The sequence below is a fragment of the Astyanax mexicanus genome, chromosome 13 (assembly GCF_023375975.1).
Source record: "Astyanax mexicanus isolate ESR-SI-001 chromosome 13, AstMex3_surface, whole genome shotgun sequence".
In the NCBI taxonomy this organism is placed as follows: domain Eukaryota; kingdom Metazoa; phylum Chordata; class Actinopteri; order Characiformes; family Acestrorhamphidae; genus Astyanax; species Astyanax mexicanus.
Genome location: NC_064420.1, coordinates 13530054 through 13550184, shown reverse-complemented (window position 1 = coordinate 13550184; position 20131 = coordinate 13530054). Strand labels below are relative to the sequence as shown.

The window sequence follows — 20131 nt, the reverse complement described above, 5'->3', positions numbered from 1 at the left end:
TTTGAATTGAATTAAATTTGAATTGAAGTGGACTGAAGGTGAGCTGGTGGATATCCTGTATACGGAAGCTCCTGATGGAGAGCTCAGGCTGGTGTTTCTAAGAGACGCAGGACTGTAAACACTGGCGGTAGGCCAGTAGAGCATATAAACCAGCGTTCGTCGAAGTGACCACGTAGATAATTGAGATTGTGTTTGAGTAAGTCCCAGCGATGGATTAATGATTTATTCAGGAGCTGGTGTACACAAACAGAGCGCAGAGCTGGAGACCAGAGGAAATCGCCTGCAGACGTCCTGATATCCTGAACATGTAGAAGAATTCCTCACTCTCTCGCTTACTCTCTCTCTCTCTCGCTCTCTCACTCTCCCTGTCAGGTTATATTATGAGTTAATTACAGCTTCCTTTTCAACCTCATCATGTCCAAGTACCAGGAAAGAGGACAGTGATAATCTAAACAGCCCCGCCCCCCTCCATTCATCCATTCATCTGTACAGGAACTAGTGGAAATGGCTTTTATGAGGCAGCTTTCTTTAGCGTAATGGTAAACATACAGTGTCTGTCTATCTGTCTATCCATTTATCCATCCACCCATCCATCCATCCTTTGATTAATCCATGTATACCCCACAGTATTTGTATAGCTACACAATATGGACAAAAGTATTGGGACACCTGATTATTCATTGTTTTATCTGAGGTACAACCTTTTGCTTTATCTATCCATCCATCATCTCTCCTCCATCCATCTGTCTATCATTGATAAATCTATCTATACATCATTGTCTATCTATACACACTCTAACCCAGGGGTCAGCAATAGGCGGCTCAATGCCAGATGTGGCATGCAAGCATGAAACATCTGGCCCATGAGGTTGTTTGAACTAAAATAAATATATATATAATAAACTATAATGGAAAAAAATAAAAAAATAAAATGTTTCTATGGAGAGCTTTAATTTACATTCCTCCCCTGTCTCTCTGTCACGCTTGGTATTACTTTAGTTTCCACCCATCCTCGTTTTTCCTTTCTTTCTTTTTTTTTCCTGACCATGTCCCAATTCACTAGCTGGGGCAGCGGAATGTGTATTGGAGTGCGACACTGACGACACGAGTTTGATCCCGCATGAGGAGCGGTGTGTTTATTTTTTATTTTTTTCCTTTCTTCTTGTGTTTACTTGCTTTGAGATCAACTGTTCTGCAATTGGGTTCAACAACCCTCTGGGCTGGAGAGCTACTAGTCTGTAGCACTCCATCCCATTACACTTAATTTTCCAAAACAGGATTTTTACAGACACTATAATATTTGGCCTACGGCCAAACTTAATTGCAGACCCCTGCTCTAAGCTATATGGACAAAAGCATTGGGACACCTGCTCATTCATTGGTTTATCTCATGTTTTTATTTATCTGTGTATCCATCCATCTGTCTGCCTTCCATGATCCAACATGTTTTCCAACAGGATAGCTTCCTTGCTGAGGAGTTGGACTGGTATGTCTTCATCCATCCATCCATCCATCCATCCATCCACAATAAATGTATGAAAGTATTAGAACAGCTATTTATCCATCTATTCATTGATCCATTTATTGATCCATCATCCACCTTAAAAATGAAAGACTCAATAAAGCTTCTTTGGTCATAAAAGAACACTTATATTTTTTCCATAAAAAACTTTATAGCTTTGTTCTGTAAATGTGTGAATGAAGAGTATGAAGAGCTTGTTTATCGGGTGCACTTCATTCAAAACTGAGTTAATAAAAGAGCTTGGTTACAGTGTGTAAATATTCGAGGCATAGTGGTCACATGCTCAAACACAATCCATACATGGAAGCTTTTCTGCAAAACAAGCCCTTTCAAATATGTTGTCTTTGGGACATCAGAAAACCAATTAATTTAAATATATATGCACTTATTCAGCCTACAGCAGATTAGCCTTAACCATTCGCACTGAAAATTTAAGCACAGTTTCACAGACAATACAGGCAAAACACAGGACAGCCAGTCTGAACAGCAGCAGCCATTTGTATAAATCACTGTGAAAGGTGCTGCAATAAAAGCAGAATTGTATTATTAAGGCATAAAGAGAAGTTGGAGAATAATCAGGTAAAAAGGAATTATGGTGTGTTTTTGGTGCATAAAATCAAACAAACACCACAAGTGGACCTCAGGGAAACTATAAAATTCAATAATATAGAACATGTGCTCCAGTAATGTAAAGCTTCTACACCACAAACATATTTACAAACAGATTCAGGCGCATATACTGGTATAATTTAATATGGCTTTAATCCTGCAGTGAACAATAAACAATGCAGGTGTGAATGCCATTGAGTTTAGGCTCAACTCTACTGCAGGGTCTGTGCAGTCCCTCAAAAATCTTAAATTCGTTTCCCAAAAAAAAGACCTTAATTTGTTTTAAAATATCTTAAATCCATCTCCCTTCTTGAGAAGACCACAAACAAATTAGGGCCAGACCAATTTACAGGCAAAAGTAAATACAATTTTGATTTTACAAATGTTTTTTTTATTGATATTATTACATATTATTTGTGGCCCAAAACTCTCTCTCTACTTATTACTAGGCATTAAGAAACTGTGAACATAGGGGTTAGATAGCCTGTAAATTCTGTAAACTTATAATTTTGTATCTGAGTGGCATTAAAATATCCTAAAAGGTCTTAAATTTAATTGTTCCCTATTGCAGATACCCTGTACAATTCTGTTCCACATGTTGGGCCAGATTCCTAGATCCAAACTAAGCCTAAACCTAGATTAAAATGCGACTAGAAACCTACTTATTTTGGGGAGAAATGCATTCTAATGCCTTTAGCACTTCAAAACATTATTTTTTACACAATAGCAGTTTTAGGTTTGCTGTGTTTTGTTCTGTTCAACATGTTGGTCCTCAGGTCATCTATACTAATGTCTTCACAACTAAAAATACTGTTCTATACACACCGAGACCTGTTTAAAGATCTGTTCTGTAATGGTCTGCAACCATGGCCTTTAAGTTCAAGAAGCAGATTTGGAGGCACAAAGTTGCTGGTTTAATCTCCTGGACCAGCAACCAATAGAAGCCCTCTCAGCCCTCACTCAACATTCACACCTGAGGTGCCCTAACCACTAATTGCTTCCTGAGCACAGTGAAGATTATTCAAAGACAAGTTTAATAAGACTAAGGGTGACTATAGCCTAAAGGTTACAGACGTAGCCCTGGGACTTGTAAGTATTTGGTTTTATCCCCAGGATCAGCAGTACATAAAGTCTGTCTCACTACGTTCTTTAAAGTTCACAGCTGAGGTGCATGAATCAATAACCGGTCAAAACTTCCTTTGCTCAGTAAACTAGAGCAAAGCTGTCCACTACTCCTGATTAGCATAAAAATGTTTTTTACACCATGTCTTCTGATGCCCTTACCACTTTACAACATTCAACATTCAAGGTGAAGTTTATTCGAAGACAGGTTCTGTGAAGTAAATAGGGACAGGCATGGCCTAACTTTTGGAGAAGCAGATTTAGAAGAGGAAAGTTTCTGGTTTGATCCCCTAAATCAGCAGGGAATGGAAACTTTCTCAGCCATCAACATTTACAGTTAAGGCACCCTAATCCCCACTTGCTGCCTGGATTATTTGGTGGCTGCCAACCACCCCAGGATAGTATATTAAGCATTTAGGTTGTGTTTTTTGACATCTTCACCCCTTCCCTTGACTGGAGTTTAAAACCATTCTTTAATAAAATGCTAGATCTGCTGTGCTGAAACTTTTGATACTGTTCTGTGTTGAGGAAATTAATACATATTTCAGTACAGAAATTATCAGATGTTTATATAGTGATTGTGCCTCATATAGTGAGTGCTTCATATGAATCCATTAATTTTGTACTCACTTCAAGTGGGTATTCTCCTCTCTAGAGATTCTCTGGCACTGCATCACTATTTCTCACGTGTTTAGTTCTGGCATGTTTTTTTGACAAAACATGTTTTAGAGAGCAGCCAGATAAGTTTGCGATTTCCCATCGTGAAAAATCATGTAATTTTTGTCCTTTTGTTGCCGATCAGTCATGTAATGTGAAAGCCACAACAACTCACAAGGAGGTGCAGCAGAACCAACCTATGGTGCTAAAAACTGTTAGAGAACCAGATTTTGACTTTCTTTGCACATTTAAGTGGAATAAAGCTTTCCACCAGTCCAGGTTAATGTGTTTTACGGTTCTCGGGCTATGTCTTATGTTGCCTTCATGACTGAAAATGCTTTACATAATAAGGACACAGACAGGTTCTGAGGGCTTTTTCAACCTTCATTCTTCACAGCAGAGAAGCGCTAAACTCTAATTGCTCCCTTGGAATTGAAGTGGCTGCCCACCACTCCAAGTTAGCCTATTAAGGCTTTATTTCAGGTTCTAAAACACTTAAGGGGCCAGCAGTAACCTACTTGTTAGAGAACTGGACTTGGGACCAAAAGGGTGTAAGTTCAAGGCCCTGAACTAGCAGGATGATGTCAATGTTCACAGCTAAAGTGGCTTAGCCAGTAATTACACTGTGGTTCTTGGGGTGGTCGTCCATCAGTCCAGGTTGGCATGTGAAGGGCCCTATCTTACACCCTGCGCAAGGTGCATTGTGATGCATATTGCTATCTTACTTCTATTTTCACACCTTCACGCCTACTGAATAAAATACAATGTTGTTCTCGTAAATTACCTGCTCACACACCATTTCCTCAGCTGAGAAGTGCAGAAGCGCTGCACAGTTAAAATACCAATTTGTCAAAGTCAGAGCACACCTGTCTTTACGATAGCAAAACCACACTGACACATCTTAAATCAAGCTGTACGGATGACGGCTCACCTATAGATCGCTGAAATAGGGCTCTAAGAGTTCCTAGGCCATGTCTTTTGATGCCTTCACCACCACATAATGTTATCTGCACGATGTTAACATTGCATAATGTTACTCAAAGACGTGGGCTTGGGACTGGAAGATTAATGGTTTAATCCCTTCGACCAGCTGCCCACCAATCCATGTTATCATATTAAACATGGGCCCCATCTGTACCGTGCACATGGGGCCTAGATCATACACGGTGCATAGTAGGTTTTTGCGCTCTGACGTGGCCCTGCCCTTCAAGCAGTTGAAACACTGCTGTTCTATTAGATTCGCTCAGACTTGGTACGGACTGTGTGTCTCTAGGCAGGCTTCGCCGCTGTTCTCCCAGGAGAGGCTTCTGTTTATTAGCCGCTGGGTGTCTTACATTGTGTCCGTGTGTGTGAGTGTTGGCTTATGTGCGTGAGAGTTCTCCCTCTTGCGTTATCAGAAAACACTCTCAGCATTTTGAGCTTCTTTTTGTCTCGCACAAGATGCGCAGTCCAAACCCCCTCACCGCTCTCAAGATCATTTGCTGACGTGAAGCTGCGTGTTGTCATAGGTCTAAATCTAAGTTTCTGGGTTAACTTCAAGGCAAGAACATTTGGACACATCATACACATACACACACACACACACACACACAATAAGGGTAATTTCAAGGCATTGTGAGTAATTTTTAAGATGCCTAGTTGGATTATAAATACTCAAGTAAGAGTTTCAGAACATCCTTTGAGCCATTGCACAGCAGTACAACAGAATTTAGCCTCTGCATTTAATCTATTCTTGGCAGTGAACCAACACACACATATACACACACACACACACAACTGATTTGGAAGTTCTGGGGCCCTAAGCAATGTTTTTTCCAGGGGCCCTGATCAAATGGATTCTTTTGTATAGAAAAATGCAATATTCAGGGTTCATACACCATTTACAATATAAATTCAAGCACTTTTCAAGAATTTTGAAGGTCTATTTACATTTTTTTTAGCACCTTTCAGCTGTGGTAAGTTAATGATAACGGTGATATTTCAAGACTGCGATAAATAACATATCGCAAAACTATTCTCCACACTTTACAGTGACTATGCTACTGAGAAAGTAAATAGCAGGAATTATGGATTTATTGGTGTCAGTTTCACACAATTTGAATACCAATGTTCTTCACCACATGTTAACCTATTAATTTGATTGAGCAGTTACTGTAGGTAAAATTTTACCTTAGTCTACCTCACCTAGCTTAACTTGCATGTATGGTCAGGGGCGTAGCAGCAAATTCTGGGCCCTGTACACCCTCTATGTTAATGGGCCCCTATCCATGCCAGTAAACAAAGGAAAGTGAGCGAAAAAAAAAATCAGGATTTTCATGGGCCCCTCTCCCTACTCGGGCCCTGGGTAGTCAGGTCCACTTTTCCCCCCACTACCACGCCCATGTGTATGGTGTCTCTTTGGCGTCAGACAAAAAATAAAAAATGCGTTTAATTATTTATTTGTTTATTTATTTTTTTGCCAACCTTTTGGCCAGCAGGGGGCCCCCTGATCCCCAACTGCGTGGTTTGCGTGGTGGTAAAATCAGCCCCTGGAAGTATAGATACTAGGGCTTAAAAATACTTATGTAGAAGTTAAAGCATCAACTGAAGCTTTTTACTCAATAGTATAATAGTATAATACTTAAAGTATAAGAATAAAAGAACTTTTATAAGAAAGAACACTTTTTTAAAACCATAATGTCTATACTGTTATATTAAAATGATAATTTAGAAAAAAATTGAGACTAGGCTACCTATTTTCAGCTGCATCCATGTCCATTGAAAATGAATGTATTTTAGTACAATGCAAATATACTGAAGATGCTTAGTTGGAACATTGTGAGAGCTTGAGTTCTCTTGAGTCTTTGCACAAATCTTATTTAGACTAGGCTACATCGTCTGCTATGCTCTTGCTGGAGTGTGGAGGGCGTGACGTGTGCAGGTGTGATGGATCGCGTGTAAACCAATAGGGTGTTGGAATGCTATATGTTTTTACTTCTAATCCAACCACAACCAAAGTTGTCTGAAAAATAATTGCCCCAGTAAAGTATAAATAACCAAAACTTCTACTTAAGTAAAGGTAACAAAGTATTTGTACTTCGTTCCTTGACACCTCTGGGAGTCACCTCAACCCCCAGGGAACAGAATCATTATAGCACCTTGGTTATATGTGATGAAAGCTGAGAAAGCCCCAACTTCTTAGACTCACAGAATAAACTTAACTATGCAAAGAGCATTTTGAAATAGCAAAAGCATCAAAAGACATGGTTTTAGCCCCTCTAAACCCCCCTGGGCCAGTCAGAGACGTATAATCATGGATCCCAGGGACATGTTTTCGAGTTGGTACCTAGTTGTAATACATACACAGACCCCACATGGCCATGTTATCTGATTACAGGCAATGTCATGTTCATCCAATTGTAAGGAGACTTTACATTTAATGCAAGAGAATGGCATCTATTAGGAAACTTCCCCTAAACTAGACAGGACACCCTTTGGGACATCATTATGCAGGAAGGCACTCAATAAAACACACTTTGCTATTGGAAGGGCAACCATATAAAAGCACTAAGAGACACTTCATCTAATTTTATTGCTCTAAATAGCACATCATCATAATTTATCACAAGAAGAGGCACCCCAAAGGGCACTTTGTCATTTTTTCCCATGTAAAGGGCAACCAATGGAGCACTTTGTCTAATTTTTGCCACTCTAGAGGACACTGAAGTGACGTTTCTTCAAACATGGGGGCATAAGGGGTGGAGCAGTTTTCTGATTTAGGGTTGTAAAATGACTTCTTTGTCTGGTTGATGCTCAGCCAAAAAGAAATTTTATGAGTCATTTGGCATGAGATCATCAGGTATTATGCCTCATTAAAAAAATACAAGTTGGCAAACACTTCGTGACATAATTGAGATAACAGTGTATGTTAATGGATGGGGTTAAAATACTAGAAGGTGTATGTATGTACACTTGTCAGCCTTTGCATGCATATGAACTTGAATGGCATCCCATTGTTTATCCATTGGATTAAATATGATGTCAACTCACCCCTCATTGCAGCATTAACTGTTCTGGAAAGTCTTTCCACAAGGTTTACGAATTAGTCTCAGCTCTAATTTATTTAAAAGTTGCTGTCAGGACTTTTTGCAGGACAACCAGACCAGAACTGCATTTCTGGCAACCACTAAACTCAGACTCCATCGTATTATTACATGGAAAAGGATGATTTGTCACTCCACTTCTTGTCTTTACTGCTCTAAATGCAGTAGCTGATTCTACTGCATATAACGTTTTGCACTTTGCATGTTAAAGTAAGACTTGAATGTATCTGCTCAGCCAATGAAACCCATACGATGAAGCTCTTTACACGCTGTTCTGGAGCTAATCTGAAGGCCATGTTCTGTAGCAACTTACTGCAGGAAGTTGGTGACCTCGCTCTGTTATTTTTAAGGCCTACCACTTTGTGAGTTTCTGTCCTTGCCAATTGATTCCTATATGTGGAATATTTAGTAGTGAATAGTGTAATTGGTCATAGAAGTGATTAGAACACCTACATTTAATTATATATACGGCATCAAATTAATGAATTTGATTTTATTAAAAAGGTTCCTCATCGTAAAAAAACGCACATATTATAAGCTTATTTATATATGTGTGCAACTTTCCTGCTTTTTTTAATGAAGTCATCAACTAAGCTAACATTTTGCCTCTTTAATTATACACTGAAGCTATTAAGCTAATGTAGCCAAAGGAATATTATATACACAGCAGGCTTGAAGCAGCTGGTGTGTATTTGCTCAAAGTGTATTCACGTATGTCTTTAACTTGAAGCACTTTGACGCAAAAACAGACAGCAGCAAACAAGACTCTTTTGTTCTTGACCTTGAGCAAGTACCCACTTCAATTGGACACTCAGCCTTTTACGCACGCTAGGGTCCGCGGGGCTGTGCAGCAAACTAGCATGAATAGCCTTCCTCCAGAAACCAAACATCTCCCACAGAGAAGCTTCTTATCCAGTATGTTCCCATACTGGTGAATTAGTCTCTCCCACAGCTGATCATCAGCTTTATCCCAGTAAAATACAGCAGAAATGTGATCAGCATGAGTGAAAGGAATATGTAGTCTTTTTTAGACAGTGTATTAAAAACAGACTGACAGTAACAAAGTACTGTAGGACTGTATGTCTTTACATACTGTGGTTATATAGTTCAAAATTACAGGATGTAAAGTTATCAGAGGGTATACAGGTTTAGGATAAAATAATCCAAAATTAATATTAACATTTTGAAGTAAAGAATAAAGAAATCTCCAAGTAAAGGATGTAATGTAAAGGTGTGCCACAAGATCTTACGACCAGGTTACCAAAACCAGTGTTTGATCATTATGGTGGTAAACAGCAGCACTGGTCTGCTGGAGTTAGCTGACACAATGCAGAAGTATACCAGAGAGATCCTGTCAAGGGCATGGGAGTGGGTTTGATATTGGGAGTGGAGACACATTTGCTAATATGAACAAAAGCCCACCCTATGGTTTCCTAGATCGGTGTTTCTCAACCCTGTTCCTGCATATTCTACTGAATATCCCCACTGTTCTGCATTTTCTAGAGCTTTCTCTGCTTTAAATGCACCTAATAAAGTAGGTGGTGATATGATGTGTCTAATACACTGCTGATATACATAATGATTTATTTATGGTCCACAGAGGACTAATGGATTTTAACAGGTAAACTCAATAAAGGACTCTTTATTAGCTGATCAGTTGGATCTGGTGGAAAACACAATTTAAGGTAGTGATTAGGGTTAAGAAACTGCTTTAAACAACAAACATAATTTACTGTACTAAATTCTAATTTTCAATCTTTATAGCTCACAGACCTGCAATCCTAAATTAATAAACACAGTTTAAAAAATAAATAGTGATTAGCTCATTAGGTACAGGGTAAGTTGTACATTACATATATAGTTTATTTGTTTTTTTTATATATAATTTTATTTCTAATTTTTCCCATTTTCTCCCCAATTTACATGGCCAATTTCCCAACCCACTCATTAGGACTCCCCCTATCACTAGTGATGCCCCAACACACCAGGAGGGTGAAGACTAACACATGCTTCCTCCAATACATATGAAGTCAGCCACCGCAGGGGCTCGGTTCCGATACATCAGCTCACAGACGCCCTGTGCTGTGGACATCACCCTAGGAGTAATGTGGGGAGAGAGCGCCATCTACCCACCCGGAGGGAGCAGGGCCAATTGTGCTCCCTCTGAGCGTCGGCAGCTTGATGGCAAAGCTGCATGAGCTGCGGTTCGAACCAGCGACCTCCCGCTCATAGTGGCAGAGCTTTAGTTTATTTGTTTCTTAAACCTTGACTCAGTATCTACCTAATTCCAAAGTTAATCTAACTGACTAACACAGCTGCAGTTTATTAACAGTGCGTTTGACAGATGTGTCCTTTTTACCAGCTATCAGAAACAATCTCATCACAGTTTACATGGGTAGCTCCGTTACCTTTCTTTTAGAAAAATCTCTGTACATCCAGATGTGTTTTAATATCAGTTGCTGCTCCATTCCGATCCCACTTCTAAATCTCACAGCGAGGGAGGGGCTTCACCTCACCAACACACCGACTCTCCTCCGTGCGCCGCAAAACCAGCAAGCTGATTGGCTGTTTCTACTGAGAGGTGGAGCTTAATTCCTAAACTGGCTCTTTGATTGGCGTTAAGAGATTTCCCTTCCATACAGCAGTCTGTCTCCTCATTAATAGTACAGCTGAGCTGAGTGAAACGATATAATTTTTGGGGGGACAAATCCACCTGTTTTTAACATACCCCATTGTTCCTATGCCAATGGATTCTGTCATATGTTGCCAGGTTTGTATAGAACCCTCAAGGGAGATTGACAGTAACAGAACCCTCACTGGGGGGGATTAGGATAAAAAGGTCTTATAAGAGACTCATAAGAGATCATACAGGAGAGAAGTTGTTGGGTTTATGGCAAAATCAACTGTCAGTCAGCAACCCCAGGATGACATCAAGAGACCTATAAAAAGACAAATAGAAGCTGGGGTGAAGTGTATGGAAAGAACAGTTTAACACAATCTCTTAGAGGCAGGACTCTCTAGAAATAGGACCTTCTTCAATGAGAAGCAAAGAAGAGCCAGGCTGAAGTTTGCAAAATAGTCTAAGAATTGAACTATAGAGGACTGGAGTAAGATCATCTACTCTGATGAGTCCAGTTTTCAGCTTCGCTCAACACCTGGCCATTCAATGGAAACCTGCAAAGGTGTACTTGCACCCACTGTAAAATTGGGTAGAGGATCGGCGATGATCTGGAGATGCTTCAGCAAGGCTGGAATTGGGCAGTTTGGTCTTTGTGAATGACACATAAATCAAGCCACATACAAGATTATCCAGGATTAAAACTTGCTTCCTTCTGCTCTAGGAATATTTCCCAACTGTGGGAACTGTGATTTCCAGCAGGATAATGCTCAATTCCACACAGCTTGATCAATTAAGGTGTGGATGAAGGACCACCAGATTAAGAAAGTGTCATGGCCAGGCCATTCTCCAGCCCTGAGCCCCATTAAAAACCTATGGAATTTAGTCAAGAGGAAGTTGAATGATCACAAGCCATCAAACAAAGCTGAACTGCCTGAATTTTGGCACCAGGAGTGGCATAAGGTCACCCAAAAGCAGTGTGAAAGACTGGTGATGAGTATGCTGAGACACATGAAAGCTGTGATAAAAAAATCGTGGTTATTCTACCAATTATTGATTCTAAACTCTTCCTTAGATAAACATTAGTTTTGTTGTTGTTTTTAATTAATATGACCTTGGTTTCGTTGCATTATTTGAGGTTTGAAAGCACTGCATCTTTTTCATTAATCTGACCATTTCCTATTTTCTGCAAATAAATGCTCTAAATTACAATATTTTTATTTGAAATTTGGGAGAAATGTCATCAGTAGTTTATAAAATAAAACCACAATGTTCATTTTACTCAAACATATACCTATAAAAAGTTAAATCAGAGTAGTCACAAGCAGTCTACAAGTAATAGATTTAAAATGGGCAAATAGTCTTCACACACTTACACACAAAGGATGCAAATTAAACAAATACTGGCTGAGGGGTCTAGAAATAGTTTTACAATAGAAAGAGTTTACAAGTAAAGAATGCAAAGTGAACAACTTATCCACAAGTAAAGGATGAAATGTGATAAAATAGTCTACAAATCCCATTTATGTAGCTTGCCAGAGAGCTTTGCTCTCTCTGGGTGGATAGATGGCACTCTTTCCCCTCATCACTCCTAAGGTGATGTCGATCAGCACAAGGCGTCTGTAAGCTGATGTATTGGAACCAAGTCGCTTCGCTTTCTTCTGAATGCGCTGTGATGCTACTCAGCAATGCTGCATCAGCAGCAGTTTGAAAAGAGGCGGTGATTGGCTTCACATGTGTCGGAGGAGGCATGTGCCCCCCTTCACCTGTGATGGGAGATATACAGCTGACTAGCAGCTGAAGGGGTGGAACAATTAGCCTAGCTAAAGTTGAATAAATGGGTAGAACAATTGGCCTAGCTAAAGTTAAATACATTTTATTAAAACAGTTTACAAGATGCAAAGTAGCCATATGGTCTGTAAACATTTAAAATAAAAAATACAATGTGATCAAAAGTTGAATCTGCAAGTGAAAGATGTGATGTGATTAAGCAGTCTACAAGTAAAAGATATCATGTTGAGCTAAGGTCTTTTCACATTTACATTTTAGTTTTAAAAAATGATCAAACAGTGTACAAGCTTGCAGAAGACCCACAATTTATGAGATAGTACACAAATGACCCCAAATGGGCCTTTATATGTTCATAGGTACAGAATGTGAAGGGGCTGAATGGTCCTGATATTTACTGGTATAAGATGCACACACTGTGTACACATTTACAGATAAAGACACAAAAGCAAACAAAAGATACATTAGAAGTCAAGGACGCTGAGGAGAGCCTTTATTTACAGCTAATGGATGCAAAGTAGGTGAATGGGTCTTTACATGAACTGCAGAAGCCTTTCTGAAACTGGACCTTCATTAGCACAGTGCAGCACTTTGATAAAGGACATGGAGATGTGTGAAGATGTATTTGGGCTCCTCAGTGGAGTGTAAAGGCAGGGGGGGGGGGGAGGCGAGTGATCGGTGGGAGGAGATGGGAGGAGGTGGGCGATCTCTCTGTGACGTTTCTGCTCCTATTGGTCCACAGAAAAGAGTTGGTTCTGATGCCGGTGGGTGACAGGACGTGGGCAGCTGAAATAAAAAGAATGAAGGGGCTGGAAGTGAGGAGGAGAGTGCAGAGCGCATGGCTGCATGGTGACTCGGACTGGGAGATCCTTTGGCTCAAGGAGACGCGAGGTTTGGTTTAATCAGAGAGTCGTTTGCCTCGTCCTTTTACCTCAACATCTGGACAACAGGAGGGACTGTCTGGACAAGGTAATAATGCTTGGGGTTTATCTTAAGAGTCTTAAAATTAAAGGGGCTTTAAATGGAGCCTCCATAAAGAAGAGCAGGTCAGGAATAGAAATTTGAGTTTTAGAAAAAAAACTTTACAAAACTAGGATGTAATCAGGGGTATGTCTTTAGTACTACATTCTTATATTAAGTTTTTTTTTTTCCCTACTTTGACCCACAAAAAGTGTACATTTGTACTGTCTTATTAGTGCTGGGTGATTAAGTAATTTTAGGTTTATTTAATAAATCAAATTACTGTTTTAATAGTATTTTCTAAAGGTAATGGGGCTTGTACATTGTACAGATCTTTACATATAGAAGCTGCCCGAGGAAATCACAGTAGACAGTCTTGAGCTTTTGTCAGAAACCTGTAAAGAACTATTTTATTTGGCAGGGATTTTCATATTTTACGATTTTCCTGAAATATTAAAGCTAATTGTAAGGTTGAAAGGGGCTGCTTGCTACTCACAAACTTAAAATATCTTAATTTAACTGTTTTATATTGGTTTCATATTAGTTTTAAGAACAAAAACAATCAAATTTGTACAAGAATTGCTCATATATTTGAAGAATATACATACTTTTACAATATGAACCAGTCATTTGATTAATGCCCTACTTTGATGAACAAAAGTGCACCTGTACAGTATCTCTTCTTCTGTACATGTTGAAAGGTCCAACCAGATCCGAGTTCTATAGCAATTTAAAGGTTCCTCACAAAAATTACATTTAGGTTCTTTAAGAAAAAGAAATTGGCTCCTCTAGTGTTTTTCCACTCTAAAAATCTGTTAAAGCACCTTTAAAGAAGGAAAGAGCAGCAAAGGTTGATTCTCAGAAGCAGACAGAACTGAAACCCACCTGTTTTGTGTCTCTGGTGTGTGTGTTTTCCAGCACAGGAGCCCCAGTAGAGAATGGAGTGGTGTGTACTGGTGCTGGTGTTGACTCTGCCGTCCCTGTCCCAGGCTGGCTGTTCAGAGCAGTGTATCAGATGTATCCAGCAGATCTCCACAGATCAGAACTCTCCAGTCTCAGAGCTGAACTCTCCTCTCAGTCAGCTGGTAAGACTCCTGATATCTTCTTTACCCTCAGCTGCAGCTCAGAAACCAGGACTTAAAGCATATAAAAGAGAAAAACTGCGGGCAGGAGAGCGTTGAGTTTCTGAAGACGTGTTGAAGGTCGTTTCTGCAGAGCTGCAGTGTTTGAAGCTACAGCGCGTTTCAGCACCGCGGACAGCGAGCGCGCTCCCGCCCCGAGACTCGGCGGCGCGCACACAACAGTGCGCGACTTTTGTTTTCGAGCGTCAGAAAAAAACAAACTGCGATTAACGCGATTAATCAAACGAACAGGCAGGGGTTTAACACTTGATATTTTTAAAAAATCGTACAGTTAGGCACAACATGTAAAAAATGTCTAAATAGAAAATAAATAATATTAAATTTTCACCCCAAATGTATTTTAAATGAGAATTCACCAAAAGTATAATTATAATTAGAACTAAAAATAGGCTATTGTGCTTTTAACTATTTAAATACTCCCCTGATAAAAAAATGAAAAATAAAACATTTAATAAACGTAAAATACATTTTTTTGGTTGCTTTACATCTTTTAATATTGATAGTTAAAACAACTTTTAAACAACATTTATTTAACATTGCCTAATACACATCTGTTAGTGTTAAAATTCTGACATTGAATCAACTTTCATTTAAATGTTTTAAAGGGTTATGGCTCTAAATCTTCAATCACAATGCTTTAAGTTAAAAAGTGCTCCCCTCAAATAATAATAATTATTATTAAAATATCCCTTTTTACACTGCAAAGGAACAGTACAACCTTTAAGAATAGAATACAAAAAGATATACATAATATATATCAACGTAAACTTAATGTGCACATATAAATCAATTCTGACGTCAGAGATCACCAATGTTTCAATGCATTAGTGATGGTGAAAAATGAATGTTGACATCACACAGTGTGTTGTACAGAACGTGTGCTTAGATTGGATTCATTCTGAAATTATTTTTATCTAGTTCAGACAACAATATTTACATCATTAGTTAAATCATATAATATCCTATACAGTCACCATAGTTCACCAAAGTTATCAACTTGATATAATGAGGACAATACAATAATACAATCTGATGTAAAATAAAATGTTATGGTTATGGTAAATGGTAATGGTAAATTAAAATACGGTATTATATCATACAATACAATGTCATGCAATTTTAATGGGGTGAACTACAAGTTAAATACAATGTTATACAACACAAGTTTTAATACAATACAGTTTGACAATATTTTTGAGAAACTGACAAATAGTGATACAATACAGTATGAGTAGTTACCCTAATTACAATAAACTTTAATACAATGTGCTACAATATAACACAATTACCTGTAAAGCTATACATTGCAACGCACTATGACGCAACAGGTTATCCTACATTATGAATAAATGTTATGATAAAATACTGTACATTACGATACAATACCTTGCAAAATAATACATATGTAATGTGTATGAAACAGCATTATGATAAAATACTGCAATTTAATGTACAATATGATACAATTTACAATGTTAACTTAAAACATACTGTAATGAACGTAATACCTTACGTAATGTAAAACAATATGATACAACATGCTACAATGCAATAGGTTACCATACATTATTAAATAATAGTTACAAATACAATACGATACAACATGCTATGATGTATTATAACTTGTGATTTAATTATTTGTTATGATCCAATACACTACTATATAATAATTTTCTCATACATTATTATATAATACTATAAGTGACATTACAGTATGATGCATGTTTTTGTTACACCTGGACCAATGTTTGCTTGAGTGTTTTCCCTTGTTTGGGTTAAAGTAGTTCAAATTAATCTCTCTCAGACAGATTTATTATTTTACACATTCCTTCCAAACAACTGAGCACTTCCAATAACGAACTATACAGCAAACCTTTTTTGTAAGTTTTGTAAGTTCTCTGGCATTAAATTTATCTTTTTCTGGAGGGAAAATATCATTTTTGGATTCTGGAGTCCCTGTGAATATGCTTCATCATGATTATTGTAACAAAAGTGGTCTAACTGCACAGGGAAACAAATATAAAAACACTGTTTAAGTTTACAATAAGAATGTTACAATATAGTAAGAATATAACCAGCCATAATGTTAATAGATAGATAGAGTCTTGCCCATGGACTTTTATTGGTGTAGAGCAGTATAGTCACCCAGATTGGGAATTGAACCCACGTCTCACGAATTATGTGGTGGCTCACTGGCATTCAGTAGTGTTATCCAACCAGTTAATCAACCTATAGACCTATAGTGTTATCCTAAATTTTCTTCGGGATAAATAAAGTATCCATTCATCCATCCATCCTTCCATCTATCCGGACAGACAGACAGACAGACAGACAGATAGATAGATAGATGAAGTATTGGGATGGTACGAAAATGTGGTATTGGTATTGATATGCCATATAGAGTTAAGTGTCTTCATGAATGTGTTTTTCTCTCTCTCTCTCTCTCTCTCTCTCTCTCTCTCTGTGGTTTGTTCAGACTTGTGCTCTGGAGTGTGAGGGAGCTCTGCAGGCGGAGGACGGGTGTGAGGAGGCTGTGCAGGCTCTCTCAGACGACCTGAAGGAGAGCAGGAAGGGGGAGGGGGAGGAGGAGGGCGAGGAAGAGGAGGATGAGGATGATGACGCGGAGCTGAACCTGGTGAAGCGCTACGGGGGCTTCATCAAGAGGCTGGAGAAGAACAAGAGCAAGCTGTGGCCGTGGCGGGAGAACAGCGTGCAGAAGGGGCTGCTGGAGAAACAGCGGGACTCCCTCCTGAAGCTGCTGCAGAGGAGCAGCGACAGCAAGAGCGCGGCGGGAGACTACGGGCGGCTGGAGAAGCGCTACGGAGGATTCAGGAGAAAATTCGGCCCCAAGAGGAGGAGCAGCCCGCTGGAGGAGAGCAGCCAGGAGCAGCAGGAGCTCCAGAAGAGATACGGGGGCTTCATGAGGAGAATCCGCCCCAAGTTAAAGTGGGACAACCAGAAGAGATACGGGGGCTTTTTAAGGCGCCACTTTAAAATCTCGGTCAGATCTGAGGAGGAGCCCTCAGTGGAGGAGCAGCTCGGGCTTCTAAAATAAAGCGAACAGAAACTCAGTCTGCACCTCCTCACTCTCCCAACACATCCATACCGCCTGTACACAGCCCGTTTAACCCTTTACTGCACGGGGTCCCACACACAACACACGGACTTTTAATCTGTCACCCGACTTCAAAATAAAAGTCCTACCCCCCTGTAGGAAACTGCAGTGTGTGATTATGTACTATAGCTAATAATTCTATCTAGAGATATCTATAGAAGATATCTATAGAAATTTTTAGGGAGGCACCAAAACAACCATTTTTGGCCAAAACCAAAACCGAACAAACTGAAATATTTGCATGATTTTATTACTTTTACCAATTGTTTAAGTAACTTAAATTACAATTTAAAAATACTTATTGCACACTGAACATTTCAGTCTAAAATATTTATAATTTATATATTGCATCCCAGAACTACAGAAAATGTGCTAGTGTAATTTGATCACAACAATTTGTGGCCAAAACCAAAACCGAACAAACTGCACACTTTTTTTTTTGCAGGTTTCAATAACTTTTACCCTTTTTTACTATTACATAAATCAGGTAACATAGATGTAATACAAATTACAATTTAAATATATTTACTTTACACTGAACATGTCAGTATGAATTATTTGGCTACTTTTAGCCAAATAGTTTCAGCTGCTGAAAATTTGTTTCATCCAGAAAACACCCTATTGTGTAATTTAATTACTTTACCCAAATGAGCTTCTAAAAAACAAAGCTAAAAAAAATTCTAACTAGTCAAACAGTTAAACATCCACCATAAGAAGAAACATACATAGCTTCCATCCCAAAACACGAGTGAGCATGTCCTGTTCCAGCATAGATATATTACAAAATCTAATTCCATGTTTTTCATGATTTAGTTATATTTATTATATTTTTTTGTATTTATTTATTTAATTTTGCTGATGTATAGTGTATAGTGGTATCGAAATGTATATGTTTTATTTACACATAATTAATGAGAATAAAAACAATTATGAGTGATGTTACAATTATGTCATTAACAAAACCACAGAAGCTGTTTGTTTTATGTAAAATGCTAATACAGGGAGAACAATAAAGATGTTGCCTTAAGGCAACAGCAACCTGCAATGCCAACAGCAGAAGCTGCCACACGTCACATGATATGACTTTTTTTTAAAGGAATTTTATGATTAATGTAATTGTGATTAATTAATGTAATTGTAACACAATTCTGATTGTGTGACCATATCACATATGGCAACACAATGCAAATTACTCCTCAAAATTACATTTTACAACATATTGTTAATATTTTTTCTAATTACTTTAACTTTTAGGGGTTTTTTTTATATATGATACAGGTATAACTCATGCAGTAAAGGGTTAAGAGTCCTCGCTGGGAACAGTGAGCTATAGCTCACCCCCTCATCTCCCCTGTACAGTCCTGTTGTTGTCAGCTGGAAGTGCCACTAGGCTTCATGCTGCAGTCTTGTTTAAACCTCACTAATAAAGGGCAAGAGCTTTGTTTGCCAAAACTTGCAACGGAACTATGTTTTTGTGTCGCTTACATTTAATAACAGAGTATTTTTAAACGAATGAAATATCACTGTTAAGGAGAAAAGCACTTCAGTGTGAGAAGAAATCAGCAACAGTTCGCAGTTTCTGTGTTTTTCATTTCGGTCCAACAGCGCCACCCCGAGTTCGAGGAGAGAACAGCCACAGAGAGACGTGTTGAACTGTATTACTCATCAATACTGTAAAATGTGTTTATTTCAGACTAATCATACATAACGTTTTCTGTGCGTTATATTTGTAGTGATAGAAAACTGTAAGATGTGTCTATTAATAAACTTTTTAAATAAAAATGAACCATTCTCATACAAATAAATGCAAGATATAAAAAAGTTTTTTTTTTTTTTCCAGTTTGTGAATATGCTCATAGAATAGTCACATAGAGTTTTGACAACTAAATAAATAACTATCTATACAGCCCTGGAAAAAAAAAAGTTTCTCTGAAGTTTCTCTCATCTCAAAATTTGTCATCTAATTGATAGTCTTGTATTTACTATGAAAAAAAATAAAAAACTGGGAACATAGATATGTAGTATTTTAATATACAGCATGCTGTGTTTGGTGTTATAAATAAAAACTGATACTTTGAATTACATGTTGGTATATGTGTTTTTAGTTATACTGCCCAGTCCTATACAGCAGCTGTCATATTGAAAAATAACTCTATAAAGGGACCTGGTCTACTCACCTCTGTGTGTTAGTAACCAGGTTTGCATAGGATCTACAGTGGATCTTGCGTTTTACAGAGTCTCTAAGACTAGATCAGTGGCTAAACTGCACTTAGCAGGGCCTTACACATGTTGTAAAGTAACATATGACATTGCAAAACTGTTATTATTGTAAAAATGTCTTTATTTTAAAACATTTCTAACTGTTGTCCATCACGCTGCCTGCTGGTGTTGCAGTGCTGTTAGCCAGTCAGAGGCAATATGTTTGCATGTATGAATATTCATGAGCAAGAGCCGAAATCCTATCGTTTTTCCCTGTCCACTCTTCCACTGGACTAAGGCAGCGTTATACCGTATCAC

At 38.4% G+C, this 20131-nt stretch overlaps 1 protein-coding gene across 2 annotated transcripts; it reads left to right on the top strand.

Moving 5' to 3' along the window:
• Positions 1–13157: 13157 nt before the first annotated feature.
• On the top strand, positions 13158–19553 carry pdyn (prodynorphin). Of its 2 annotated transcripts, none has more exons than XM_022677570.2 (3): positions 13158–13366; positions 14281–14442; positions 16976–19553. In XM_022677570.2, the coding sequence occupies exons 2-3, from the start codon at positions 14296–14298 to the stop codon at positions 17552–17554; spliced, it is 726 nt and encodes a 241-aa protein (XP_022533291.2). In that variant the 5' UTR covers positions 13158–13366; positions 14281–14295; the 3' UTR covers positions 17555–19553. The 2 variants fall into 2 exon arrangements, with proteins under 2 accessions (XP_022533291.2, XP_007233489.3); XM_007233427.4 differs by having other exon boundaries at positions 13159–13366; positions 14276–14442.
• The last annotated feature ends 578 nt before the right edge of the window (positions 19554–20131 follow it).